Genomic DNA, 15105 nt, shown 5'->3' on the forward strand with positions numbered 1-15105 from the left:
TGGTAAATGGGCTCACATTTTTTGGCCAAATTTTGTGCTAAGCATCTCATGTGTTTTTTCTAAATTTCAAAAGCCATTATTTCATATTGACATGTCTTAATACAATTGAGTGCAACCATTTTTCTCATTTTGATATGTAAGCTGTTTTTTGGAATGCACCTAGTCAGACTAGTTCTTGATGTGCCGTCAGTTTTTCTGTTATTTCTATCCTTAGGATAGGTCATCAACGTCTGATCGGTCGGGGTCCGACACTTGGCATTCTCGCCAATAAGCTGTTCTCGGTGTCAGCGGCAGCAGCCGCAGGGCGGAAATGCTCAGTTTCCTTCTGTGGTCCACTTACGGTTTCCCCCTCCTGTCGTCAATGTCAAACAAATCAAACAGAAAACCAAAAAAAGAACTGGTTTCAAGGTAAAAACTGGTGATCACCAGAAATCAATATTTCATATGTAATGCATGTAATACTTCCACTTATACACTGCTCCAAAGACTCGCTGTAATAAATGTAGACACATCATGACCTCGAGTCACCAGGCCCAAAGGTGATTGTGTAAATAGCGAAGAATCCAAGTTTCTGTAGTGCTTCAACCTGAAGAATGGCTGCGGTCAGGGCTGAGCCCTGCAGTTACTCAGTCGCGCAGAGCTGTGTAGACAGGACCTTTCATTTTATTGTAATCAGATAAACCGAGTCACAAAGCTCTTCCAACCTGTTTGTAACACTCTGGAATCATTAAGAGGAGTTTTTGTCCATCAATGAGCTCTTCTTTTGTATGTCATTGTTTATTGGTGTCTTCCTGGCTGTATCTGACACCATAACAAGCTCGGTTGAAGCTGTGGGATGGTCTTCATAGGACATTACCAGAATCAGTTCTCCTCCATACGGAATAAATGTCACTATGTCAGTGGAAGGAATAAATGGCTGTCAGTTTAGAGTTTTGGGTCAGAGTTAGAGGTTTCGCTGGCCTCGACCTGGTTCCACCCTCCCCCTCCACTATTTCAACACCGAAAAGTAAACTAGGGTCAGTTTTGGGGGGCAAGATTGGAATTAGCAGGTTTAGGATTAAAGATGTCCATGTCCTTGCCCTAGTTCTACCCTCCTCTTTCTGCTCTACACTGGTCAGTGCGTTATGGTCAATGTTAGACTTAGTTTGGGTTTTGAGGTAGGATTAGATGTGTCCATGTCCTCGCCCTGGTTCCACCCTCCTCTTCTTCCACACCTCTCAATGGCTTAGCATTTTTGGAACTAGTTTGACGACTTTTTAATCCGGAACTGAGCAGTGAGAGGAAAGAGTGGCGACCTGCGAAGAGTCGCTGCCCGGCTCCCAGGGAGATCTGTGTGGCCTGGATTGTAGGGTACCAGCTGTTCTTGGGTTACACTGGACTACAGAAAGCTGTTGGGGCACATACAATGCCTGGAGGACACTGGGATCTCTGGGGGGCAGTGCTGCTGCTCACCTGTACAGGTAAGGAGGCAAAACTGCTGTACATGGTGCTGTCTGCAGGAGGACATCTCAAACATAGCAGGTACCCCTGTTTATAAATATACATCCAGCAGAGACCCCTATAAGTGATCAGTGAATATATGCACACACACGCATCCAACATATACTCCTGTATACTGTATGACCACTGCATATAAAAATACATCGGCAGAGACCCCAATATACTCCAGGGCCAGTACATATAAATGTACGCTGCACAGACCCCTATATATGACCAGTATACACACATTATATATATAGATATATATATATATACTGTATATATACACACACACATCACAGTCCTATGTTTAACTAGTACATATATGTATATATAAATATTGAGCATGGTCCCCTATAGAATTGGCAGTGAATATATGAATATATATGTTCGCACACTCAGCATACCCCTTCATATGAATAGATATACATCCTGTAGAGAGCCATATATATGTCCAATGCACATATATACATCCAACATAAACCTCCTACACATAACTAGTACAAATATTATATACATATATATATATATACACACATACACACACACACAATGAGCATAAAACCATATGTATGACCAGTGCATGCATATACATACATGTTTGTGTGTGTATACACACACATATACATACACTGTATATATCCCCAGTATGTACATGTGTATATACATATATCTGTGGTCACAGCACGGTCAGGGTGATGGTTCTTCTGGTGACTGGATATATATTATTATCCTCCTGATGATCTTGTCACTGCTGTTATGATGAGGATGATGGGATACATGGCATGCTGTCAGGGTGAATCACGCTGTGATGTTATTCTTGTTGTATGATGACTCCTTATAGTCACGCACGGTATGGAGGGTGTTTTATGGGATTGGGGTGATTTCTTGTACACTCAGCCCTCACCACTCTCTGTATTTAAAGATTTAAGAGCCATGAGACAAGTATAGAGGCTGGCGAGGGCCAAACAGGTACTACTGGGATGTAGCTATAAGTGGTGCCCTGGAGCCTGAGGCGCCACTATGCCGCTTAAACAGACACCAGTATTAGCAGTGGTGAACAGGACTCTGCCTCACCTAAGAGCCTGAAGTGAATGACATGATAACATGGACCCATCCACCCATCATCACTGTTCTTTATTATCAATGATAGAGCTGTGATGGATCCCAATGATGGGTGAAGTGTGGTCAGTACGAATGGCCTACAATGACGGGTCTATTACGGTCACTATTAATAGTTTATTAAGATGGGACTACTATGTTGGGTTTAGTATGATCACTAGGAATGGTGTTATGATGGGTCTACGGTGGTCACTATGAGTCTACTATGACTGATCTAATAAGATGGGTCTACTATGGTCACTATGATGGTTCTATTGTGGTCATTATTACGGGTCTACTATGACAGGTCTACTGTAGTCACTATGAATGGTCTACTATGAGATGTCTACTATGGTTACTATCAGAAATCAATTATGAATGAATGATCTACTGTGATCACTATGAAAAGTCTATTATGGACACTATGAATTGTCTAATATGACAGGTCTACTAAGACCAGTCTACAATGATCACTTTGATGGATCTACTATGATCACTATGAATGGTCTACTAAGAAGGATCTATTATGATCAATATGACATATCTACTATGATGGGTTTTCTATGATAGGTCTACTATGGCAGGTCTGATATGAAGGATCACTATAACAGGTCACTATGATAGATCAATATAAAGGGTTACTATGACAGTTCACTACAGTGTTTTTCACTTGTTTATATGTTATAAGACCACCTGCACAGTGAGAGAATTAGAACAAATCCCCCTGGTGAAGAGGTAAAAGCCACACCAGAGTGTCAGCTCCTGAGGAGACCGGCCTGGTGACTGTCTCCTCTCAGGGCGTGTGAAGCTTTGAGCCATTGTGTATTAATCACACCGATACAGCCACATTCCCCAGGAGCAGTAGACTCACCTGTCTGGGACGACACAGGTGGAGCCCTGAGGTGGGCCAGTTCAGACACATAGCTGGGAGTAAGGGGCAGGTTCTGCCTCAGAACAGGTGTGATTATGACACAGCCAGTGATTAGATGAGCATAGAGCCCTCATGTTCCTGGCTTCAGTATTGCTCATTGTATCATACAAAGATAAAGGAATAGCACATTCCTGAAGTCCTAAGAGGACCATCCACCACCAAGACCCCAAAATAATTGGTGAACAAAGGCTTAAAGGAGTCAGTCAGCACTGGATGACTGTTCAAATCAAGTACTGAAGCTTTGTGCTTGATCTCGGGCACAATAATTTAAATAAACCTTCCCACCTGTTTGCTTTCCATCTATCTCCATCCTTCTCTGGCTCTATGAAGTCAGACCTGTCAACCAAAGAAGAAGGTTGTTGATAACTAAGGGAAAACAAGCAAGTGGGAGGGTGTATTTAAATGTGTGGCCATGACAAAATGTGCCAAGCACCTGTATTTGGTTTGAACAAACATCTTGAGCTCACAGAGTCCCTTTAAGATAAGCATCCAGCATAATGCAACCAATACACTTGTGATCAGAGGTCTAAGATGAGCATCCACCATCTTGGCCACAATACACTAGTGATCAAAGTTCTGAGAGGAATGTTTCTATCCTGTTGACAATGCCCTGGTAACCAAAAGCTTAAGAGGAGTATCAGGAGTATCCACCACCCAGACACCAATACATTGGGGAAATAAGGTCTAAGAGGAGCAATACCATGCTCACTTCAATACACTAGTGACCAGAGGACTGAGAGGGGCGTCCGCCATCCAGAACCCAGTACAATAATAAATAATAATACATTTTATTTTTATAGCACCGACATATTCCGCAGCACTTTACATTTCAGAGGGGATTTGTACAGACAATAGACATTACAGCATAACAATAATCACATACAGTACATTATAACAAATACCAAGAGGAATGAGGGCCCTGCTCGCAAGCTTACAGTCTATGAGGAAAGAGGTAGACACGAAAGGTGGGTGGTAACAGTTGCCCTGATTGTATGGACCAGCTATAATGTTAAGTGTGTAACAGTTCGGACACAGAGGGCTAATGGATGCATAAAGCATGTGGGAACATGATGCGGGGAACCTGGTTATGGTAAAACTTTTGGCTGTGCCACACAGGGATAGGTTAGGTTAATATGTTGAGGCGGTAGGCCAGTCTGAATAAACGCATTTTCAGGGCACGCTTAAAATTTTGGGGATTGGGGACTAATCGTATTGACCTGGGAAGTACATTCCAAAGAATTGGCGCGGCACGTGTAAAGTCTTGGAGACGGGAGTGGGAGGTTCTGACTAGGATGCTAACCTCAGGTCATCAGCAGAACGGAGGGCGCGGGTAGGGTGGTATACTGAAACAAGGGAGGAGATGTAGGGTGGTGCTGAGCCATGGAGGGCTTTGTGGGTGAGGGTAATAAGTTTATACTGAATTCTGGAGTGGATGGGTAGCCAGTGTAATGACTGGCACAAGGTAGAGGCATCGGTGTACAATGGTGACTAGAGGACTGAATGGAGCATTTACCATCCTGACCCCAATACAGTTGTGACCAATTGCCTGAGAGGAGCATTTTCCAAGTGACCTTGTAATAAATGCAATGGGAGAACATGGACGTTCCCTTATTTCCACGGAAATTATGGTTGTTGTTCTGGATTAGTTGTTACAATGCCAGGAAACTTAAACCTCTGAGGTCTCCCACAACCCGTAGTGAATGTGGTGTGAATATTACCGACTCCTCCACATTGGACTAATGTAGGTAAACATTATAAATTCCAGCTCTCTGAGGACGTCTATGGAATCCTACTGTTGATAGTTGGATAATAATTATTATAATTGGCAGGAAGTGACCCACATGCCACCCTCCTTGCTCTTCTGCTTTGCTATGCAGCTTCCGTGCCCAGCTTGGGCGTTCAGACCCAGCCCCGCTCCACCCATCATATTGTCTCCTACATTGCCTAATAAATCCCGAGACTAAACTCCATTATTCTGCCTCACTTGCTTTTCAATGATTCATGTCTTGTTATTGTAATGAGGAAAGTTTACATAAAGCTCCGTATCCATCCCAGGCCTTGTATAGATAACTATGTCAGAATGCATCATATGGAAATGTTGGTAAGTAGTAGAGAGAATGCATAGACATGATGCGGACAACATAGAGGCAGTGTATATTAGTGTGACCCTAATGTGTACCCTACGGAATGGTAAGATCATAATAAGTCTGTATACTGCCTTCACGCGGTTTATACTATTATATGTATATACAATATATATATATACACTATACTAATATATATATATATATATATACTGTGTGTGTGTGTGTGTGTATATATATATATATATATATATATATATATATATATACACATGGATCTGAATCCAGGACAGGTTGCTGGGTCATGTAGTCCCACAAACCTGTAGTATTGTGGTAAAGTGCTGGATTTAAGGATTAATCAGAAGTGATGGGTGGGACTGGTTAACCACACCCCTCCCATGTGGTGTGCTCCTGTGACATCAGGAAAGTCCTATATGTGTTTTCTGTTTGCACCACATGGAGATGATGGCCTTGTGTGAGACTGGAGCTGGCTGGAGCTCCTGAAGGTCCAGAAAGCTACTGAAAAATCTGGACTACTGACAGGACTCATGTAATGCCAGCCTGTGAAGCCTGCAAAGCTGTTAAGCAGGTAGCCCAGAGCATGGTGAACTGTGTGCACCGACGGGGGTCAGTTACTGAACTGTGCGGACATAACCGAGTGTGGACTGTATGTTAAGTCTGTGATGTATAACATGGCCTGCAGTGGTTTATGATTGCCTAATAAACCAGGACTGGACTTGTTTAAATGAAGAAACTGCTGTTGTGCGTTTGAATATCGCTGCCCTGTGAGTGTTCCCAAGCCCGCTGAGTGATCGCTACGTCACTTGTGGTGGAGAATGCTAGGGGCACTCTTGTAGCCTTGTTGCTACGGGCAACAAACTAGGCCTACTAACTCGGTTGCTGGGGGCAACAGACGAGGTGCATGTCTTCTCGATTCTGCAGCAGTGCAGCCTGGTTGCTAGGGGCAATGATACCACTGCAACATCACATGTGGAAGCAGGCATCTGGCTGTGGCTCGGCGGATCCACAAAGATTAAACCTTCTGGCGGTAACTTGGCGGGGTTACGAAGGTTTCAACACCCTCAACTCAGGTTTGCTGTGGCTCGGAAAAGCATGCCAAGACCAAGAGTGACTGCAGCAGGAGTTGTGTATCGGTGTGCAGGGCCAGGGGGTCCAGCCACAGTCATGGGAGGCGAAGCAGCCATATGTGAAGTGGTTTGCAGTGACGCTTTCAAGGAGTTCTATCACTTCGCGATCCGCGGGTATCCACAGGAGTCCCAAAAGGGGTAGTTGCCCAAAAGGGGGTGGGGTCCCAAAAGGGGGCAGTATCCCAAAGTGGGTAGTTGCCCAAAAGGGGGAAGAGTCCCAGAAGGGGGCGCTATCCCAAAGTGGGTAGTTGCCCAAAAGGGGTAAGAGTCCCAGAAGGGGGCGGTATCCCAAAAGGGGGTGGTTACCCAAAAGGGGGAAGTGTCCCAAAAGGAGGTAGTTGCCTAAAAGGGGCAGAATCCCTAAAGGGTTGGTGGTCCTAAATGGGATAATGGCCCAAAAGTGGGCAGAGTCTCGGAAAGTGGTCATTGACCAAAACAGGGAGGAGCATCCCGAAGTCAAAGGGATGGCGCAGACGGACTGTTGCCGGGAACAATGGTACTATGTATGCCCAGTCTGTCATATGTACTACCCACCCAGCAAGGGGCTACATGAGTGTGCCCTGCAGATGGACGCAGAGGGCGTGGTCAGACTGGTCGATTCTGGAAGCTTGGTGACTCTATTTGGGGCTGTGTCCAGTGTATTTGAGTAATCCAAAGCTAGATCAGGGTCACCTGCATCCATGGGGACACTAAAGATTAACAGGTGACCAGGGCGATCCTCGACATGGCCACTGTCATTGCCAGCCATGATGTCGCGGTAGTCCCGAACTTATCCTATCCGTGATAGTAGGCCGGGACTCTAGGCTGTTCCTGGAGTTGTGGGAGAAGGGAGCTCCTCTACAGCAGGAGGATGAAGGGCTCTATGCTGATGGGGTTGGGTACATTACGGCACTTACACCTCCCAACATTGACGGTTCAGATTGGACTTGTTTAAATGAAGAAACATCTGCTGTGCATTTGAATATCACTGCCATGTGAGTGCTTCTCAACCCACTGAGTGATCGCTACGTCACAATATATATAACAGATCATATACAGTACATATATGACAGATCATGCTACTAAACAGTACATGCAGGCGCTTCTCACAAAATTAGAATATCATCAAAAAGTTAATTTATTTAAGTTCTTCAATACAAAAAGTGAAACTTGTATATTATGTAGCGTCATTACAAACAGAGTGATCTATTTCAAGTGTGTATTTCTGTTAATGTTGATGATTTTGGCTTACAGCCAATTAAATCAATGGAAGTCTTCAAACAGAGGCTGGACAGACATCTGACTGGGATGATTTAGCGAATCCGAGAAGTGGTGAGTTCTCCTACAATGGAAGTCTTCAAACAGAGGCTGGACAGACATCTGACTGGGATGATTTGGCGAATCCTGCTTTGAGCAGGGGGTTGGACCAGATGACCCAGGAGGTCCCTTCCAACTCTACGATTCTATGATTCTATGAAATCCCAAAAGTCATTATCTCAGTAAATTAGAATACTTTATAACACCAGCTTGAAAAATGATTTGAAAATCCGAAATGTTGGCGTACTGAAATGTGTTATGATTGAGTCACCGTAGGAGGCAAAAACAGAAATACAAGCTAAGTCCAGAAAACCAGAGAAGTTGGCAACTATCAGATTGCAGACCCCTGAACCTATCAACACAACTAGCAGTAGCCGTGGGGGTTCCTACGATGCCCTAGACCCCTCGATCACAGCCGGAGAATTAAATAGGCCTAAAGAAAGAAAGGGGAAATCTAAACTGCCCCAGAGCAGACCCCAAAGCAATAGGCAGCCCCCAACATATAATGACGGTGAAGCAAGATGAAAACACTAACACAGACAGAAAGATAGACTGAGCAAAGCCGGGGCCCAAAACTACCTAGATAGGAAAGGACAGGAAGGCTGCTGTCTGCAATCTGCAAAAACCCTATCAAAGACATAAGCCAACAAGCTGATATGAAAAAGACCCTGAAGCAGCTAGGCTTCAAAAACTAAATCAGCACTCAGGTATTTTCAGAAGACAGAGCTAAAGGAATTCAGCACACCCCAGCAGGGAATGGCAGAAATCCAGAAAAACAAAGCAAAACAAAGTCAAAGCACAAATGCAAGAAGCCGAGCAGCAAACTTAGCGTTAGAGGAGCAGGAATTCAGACTGGTCTCCAAGGATCCCACAGAGAAATCACCTGCAGGGCAGAAGGGCGTCGGCAGCCTTATATCCAGTCAGTAACTCCACTCAGCCAGTCATCATCATCAGCCTCAGGTGTTTGATAATCAGGCTCACTACCTTTCTTTACCAGAAGAGGGAGTTCCTCGGGCCTCAGTAGTGAAGGGGAAAATGAACTCACAACAGTACCTCCCCCTTGAGGAGGGGTCACCAAACCCTCAACCACGCCACCAGGGCGATCAGGGTGAGCCCGATGAAAGGCACGCACCAATCTTTTGGCATGAATATCAGAGGCAGAGACCCAGGAATTATCCTCCTGAACATAACCCTTCCACTTAACCAAATACTGGAGTCTCCGTCTAGCCAGACGGGAATCCAGTACTTTCTCTACCTCATATTCCATGTTACCTTCAACCAATACAGGGTCTGGAGGTGCCACCCCCAGAACAACAGGTTCAACAAACCTCTTCAACAAAGATTTATGGAACACATTATGGATTTTAAATGTGACAGGAAGAGCCAAACGAAAAGAGACCGGATTAATAATCTCCACAATCTTGTAAGGTCCAATAAATCTAGGCTTAAACTTAGGAGAAGCCACCTTCATAGCAATATTTTTTGATGATAACCACACCATATCACCAACCTTAAACTGGGGACCAATAGTCCTATGTCGGTTGGAAAACCACTGGGCCTTTTCCTGGGAGAGAGATAACTTATCCACCACTTGGTCCCAGATCTGGTGCATTCTCTCCACCACAGTGTCAACACCTGGGCAGGCAGAGGGCACCACCTGCCCTGAAGAAAATCGAGGATGAAACCCAAAGTTACAAAAAAAAGGTGGCATCAAAGTGGCAGAACTAGCTCTATTATTTAAAGCAAATTCGGCCAAGGGCAAAAATGAAACCCAATCATCCTGATCAGCAGAAATAAAACATCTCAAATATGACTCCAAGGTCTGGTTTGTTCTCTCTGTCTGCCCATTGGTCTGAGGGTGAAAAGCAGAGGAGAAGGACAACTGAATTCCCAGCCTGGAACAGAAAGTTCTCCAAAATCTAGACAAAAACTGGACTCCTCTGTCAGATACAATGTTCTCAGGACTCCCGTGCAAACGAACCACCTGTTGAAAAACAGGGGCACCAACTCAGAGGAAGACGGCAACTTAGGGAGTGGTACAAGATGAACCATCTTAGAGAACCTATCACAAATCACCCAAATAACAGTCATCCTTTGAGAGACTGGCATATCAGAGATGAAATCCATTGAAATATGGGTCCATGGCCTCTTGGGGACAGGCAAAGGCATCAACAACCCACTAGAGCGAGAACACGATTTAGACCGGGAGCACGTCCCACAGGACTGCACAAAATTCCTGACATCACGAGACAAGGCGGGCCACCAAAAAAACCGACTCACCAGATCTCTAGTACCAAAAATACCTGGATGACCAGCCAAAGCAGAGCAATGAACTTCAGACATCACTCTCTTCTTCCACTGGTCAGGAACATACAACTTTCCACTGGGACAACGCTCAGGTTTGTCCTCCTGGAACTCTTCCAGAGCACGTCTCAAATCGGGCGAGATGGCAGAAAGAACTACCCCTTCGCCTAAGATGGTAGCAGGCTTGGTCACCACAGGAGAATCAGCAAAGAAGCTCCTCGAGAGGGCGTCTGCCTTGACATTCTTCGTTCCAGGAAGAAAAGAAACCACAAAATCAAAACGTGTAAAAAATAAGGCCCACCTAGCATGTCTAGGGTTCAAGCGCTTAGCCGACTCTAGGTAAATCAAATTCTTGTGGTCAGTGAGGACCACGACTTGATGCTTGGCTCCCTCCAACCAATGTCTCCACTCCTCAAATACCCATTTCATGGCCAACAGTTCCCTATTCCCCACATCATAGTTACGTTCAGATGGAGAGAACTTTTGGGAAAAGAAAGCACAGGGATTCATTTTAGATGTTACAGGATCCTTTTGGGACAAAACAGCTCCTGCACCAATCTCAGAAGCATCCACCTCTACCTGGAATGGAAGTGAGACATCAGGTTGCCGCAAAACCGAGGCGGAGGTGAATCTTCGCTTCAGCTCCTGAAAGGAAGAAACAGCCTCCGGAGACCAATTTAACACATCAGCACCCTTCTTAGTCAAATCAGTCAATGGCTTGGCAATACTAGAAAATTTTGCTATAAATTTCCGATAAAAATTAGCAAAACCCAAAAACTTCTGGAGGGCCTTCAAAGAAGTGGGCTGAACCCAATCGTAAATGGCCTGTACCTTGGCCGGGTCCATTTCAATAGTTGACGGGGACAAAATAAATCCCAAAAAAGAAATCCTCTGTACTCCAAAAAGGCATTTAGATCCTTTGACATACAGGGAATTCTCCCTCAAGATCCGGAACACTGTCCGAATATGTTCCACATGAGAATCCCAATCCTTGGAGAAGATCAAAATATCATCCAGATAATCAAAAATTTATCGACAAAATCTCGGAAAATGAAGCACTGGAAGACAGAAGGGGCATTAGTGAGCCCAAAAGGCATCACCAGGTACTCAAAATGTCCCTCCGGAGTATTAAACGCCGTCTTCCATTCATCCCCATACTTAATGCGAATAAGATTATACGCCCCCCTGAGGTCAAGCTTGGTAAACCAGCAAGCACCTTTAACTCTGGAGAATAGATCAGAAATCAGGGGTAACGGATACTGATATTTAACAGTAATTTTGTTAAGGGCATGATAATCAATACAAGGTCTTAATGATCCATCCTTTTTGGCTGCAAAAAAAAAAAACGGCACCTAAGGGTGACGAGGATGGTCTAATATGACCCTTCTCCAACGCCTCCTTAATATAGGATCGCATAGCCTCGTGCTCGGGTACAGATAAATTGAAGAGCCGACCCTTGGGAAATTTACACCCCGGGCTCAGTACAATTGCATAGTCGTAACTCCTATGAGGAGGCAGAGACGCAGACTCATTCTCACTAAATACATCATAAAAGTCCGCCAAATAATCAGGAACATCATGCGACTGAGGAGAGGTGGAAAACACCGGAGCCTCACTAAAGGCACACCGACAACCCCAACTCACCACAGAGACAGATTTCCAATCCAAAACTGGATTATGAATTTGTAACCAGGGAAACCCCAGAACAATAGTATCATGCAGATTATGCAACACCAAAAATCTGCAATTTTCTTGATGGTCTGGGGCGACCCGCATTACCACCTGGGTCCAAAACTGAGGTTTATTTTTAGCCAAAGGAGTAGCATCAATCCCCCTCAAAGGGATAGGCGTCTGCAGAGGTGTCATCGGAAATCCACAACGTTTAGCAAAATCCAAGTCCATTAGGTTTAGGGCTGCTCCCGAATCCACAAAAGCCTTGGCGGAAGATGTGGACAGGGAGAAGATCAGAGTAATAGCCAGAAGAAACTTAGGTTGAACACCCCCAACGGAAAACGTGTGTGCAAAGCGTTTCTCTCGTTTAGGACAGACAGAAATAATATGAGAGGCATCTCCACAGAAAAAACACAACTTATTACGCCTTCTGAACTCCTGATGCTGCTCTCTGGAAAAAACTCTATCACATTGCATAGGTTCAGACATTTGTTCAACAGGTGGCAACACCTCTCGTGCAGCTTTGCGTTCGCGGAAACGCCGATCAACCTGAATGGCTAATAACATAGAATCATCAAGACCAGAGGGAACAGGAAATCCCACCATAGTATCTTTTACGGCTTCTGACAAACCCTTCCGAAAGAGAGCAGCCAAGGCACTATCATTCCAGATAGTAAGTACTGCCCACTTTCGGAATTTTTGACAGTACAATTCTGCAGAATCACGACCCTGGTTCAATGCCAGCAGGGTCTTTTCAGCCTGATCAATGGCATTAGGTTCGTCATACAACAACCCCAAGGCCTGAAAAAATGCGTTCACATTAGTCAGAATAGGATCATCTGGTTTCAAAGAAAACGCCCAATCCTGGGGATCGCCACGCAGCAAAGAGATGACAATTTTAACCTGCTGCGCGGAGCTCCCTGACGAGTTAGGCTTCAAGGCAAAAAATAATTTACAATTATTTTTGAAATTCAAAAATTTAGACCGATCCCCAAAAAATACATCAGGTGTAGGAATCTTTGGTTCAGCAGCATGTGAATGAGCAAGGTAGGCGGAAATTCCCAGCACTTCCGCAGCGAGCTGCTCCACACGATCATACAATTGCTTTATCTCCATTGAGAGAAAAAAAAATTCCCCCTACGGCCTCAGAGATATAGAGGAAAAAATATACACACTTTTTTTTTTTTTTTTTTTTACAATTCTTTCCTGCTATTGAGTACCCTAGGATCTGCGGTATGGCGGGTGATTCTGTTATGATTGAGTCACCGTAGGAGGCAAAAACAGAAATACAAGCTAAGTCCAGAAAACCAGAGAAGTTGGCAACTATCAGATTGCAGACCCCTGAACCTATCAACACTACTAGCAGTAGCCGTGGGGGGGTTCCTACGATGCCCTATACCCCTCGATCACAGCCGGAGAATTAAATAGGCCTAAAGAAAGAAAGGGGAAATGTAAACTGCCCCAGAGCAGACCCCAAAGCATTAGGCAGCCCCCAACATATAATGACGGTGAAGCAAGATGAAAACACTAACACAGACAGAAAGATAGACTGAGCAAAGCCGGGGCCCAAAACTACCTAGATAGGAAAGGACAGGAAGGCTGCTGTCTGCAATCTGCAAAAACCCTATCAAAGACATAAGCCAACAAGCTGATATGAAAAAGACCCTGAAGCAGCTAGGCTTCAAAAACTAAATCAGCACTCAGGTATTTTCAGAAGACAGAGCTAAAGGAATTCAGCACACCCCAGCAGGGAATGGCAGAAATCCAGAAAAACAAAGCAAAACAAAGTCAAAGCACAAATGCAAAAAGCCGAGCAGCAAACTTAGCTTTAGAGGAGCAGGAATTCAGACTGGTCTCCAAGGATCCCACAGAGAAATCACCCGCAGGGCAGAAGGGCGTCGGCAGCCTTATATCCAGTCAGTAACTCCACTCAGCCAGTCATCATCATCAGCCTCAGGTGTTTGATAATCAGGCTCACTACCTTTCTTTACCAGAAGAGGGAGTTCCTCGGGCCTCAGTAGTGAAGGGGAAAATGAACTCACAACAGAAATGTATATTCAGTAAATGCACTCAATACTTGATCGGGGCTCCTTTTGCATCAATCACTGCATTAATATGGCGTGGCATGGAGGCGATCACTCATCTGCATTGTTGGGTCTGGTGTCTCTCATCTTCCTCTTGACAATACACCATAGAGACTCTATGGGGTTAAGGTCGGGCGAGTTTGCTGGCCAATCAAGCACAGTGATACTGTTGTTTGGGTACTTTTGGCAGTGTGGACAGGTGCCAAGTCTTGCTGGAGAATGAAATTTCCATCTCCAAAAAGCTTATCGGTAGAGTGAAGCATGAAGTACTCTAACATTTCCTGGTAGACGACTGCGCTGACTTTGGTCTTGATAAAACACAGTGGACCTACACCAGCAGATGACATGGCTCCCCAAACCATCACTGATTGTGGAAACTTCACACTAGATCTCAAGCAGCTTGGATTGTGGCCTCTCCACTCTTCCTCCAGATTCTGGAACCTTGATTTCCAAATGAAATGCAAAATTTACTTTCATCTGAAAACAACACCTTGGACCACTGAGCAACAGTCCAGATCTTTTTCTCCTTGGCCCAGGTAAGACACTTCTGGCGTTATCTATTGGTCTTGAGAGGCTTGACACAAGGAATGCGACACTAGTACCCTATGTCTTGCGTACATCTGTGTGTGGTGTATCTTGAAGCAATGACTCCAGCAGCAGTCCACTCCTTGTGAATCTCCTCAAAAATTTTGAATGGCCATTTCTTAACAATCCTTTCAAGGCTGTGGTTATCCCAGTTGCTTGTGCACCTTTTTCTACCACACGTTTGTTTTCCTTCCACTCAACTTTCCATTAATTTGATTGGATACAGCACTCTGTGAACAGCCAGCTTCTTTAGTAATGACCTTTTGTAGCTTACCCTCCTTGTGGAGTGTGTCAATGACTGCCTTCCAGACATCTGTCAAGTCAGCAGTCTTCCCCATGATTGTGGAGCTCACTGAAACAGACTAATGGACCTTTTTAAATGCTTAGGAAGACTTTGCAGGTGTTTTCTGTTAATTATTCTA

General features: G+C 44.7%; 1 protein-coding gene across 1 annotated transcript in view; it reads left to right on the top strand.

Annotated features, from left to right (window-relative positions):
- Positions 1 to 1260: 1260 nt before the first annotated feature.
- Positions 1261 to 15105, top strand: part of NECTIN4 (nectin cell adhesion molecule 4) — a 75414-nt gene continuing 61569 nt past the window's right edge. The window contains exon 1 of the mRNA XM_073552275.1: positions 1261 to 1460. Coding sequence (XP_073408376.1) covers positions 1406 to 1460 — 55 coding nt within the window. The 5' untranslated portion in view covers positions 1261 to 1405. The remainder of the gene's footprint in view (positions 1461 to 15105) is intronic.

This window comes from Dendrobates tinctorius, unplaced genomic scaffold (genome assembly GCF_039654945.1).
Source record: "Dendrobates tinctorius isolate UK_male_01 unplaced genomic scaffold, ASM3965494v1 ptg000189l, whole genome shotgun sequence".
Taxonomy (NCBI): domain Eukaryota; kingdom Metazoa; phylum Chordata; class Amphibia; order Anura; family Dendrobatidae; genus Dendrobates; species Dendrobates tinctorius.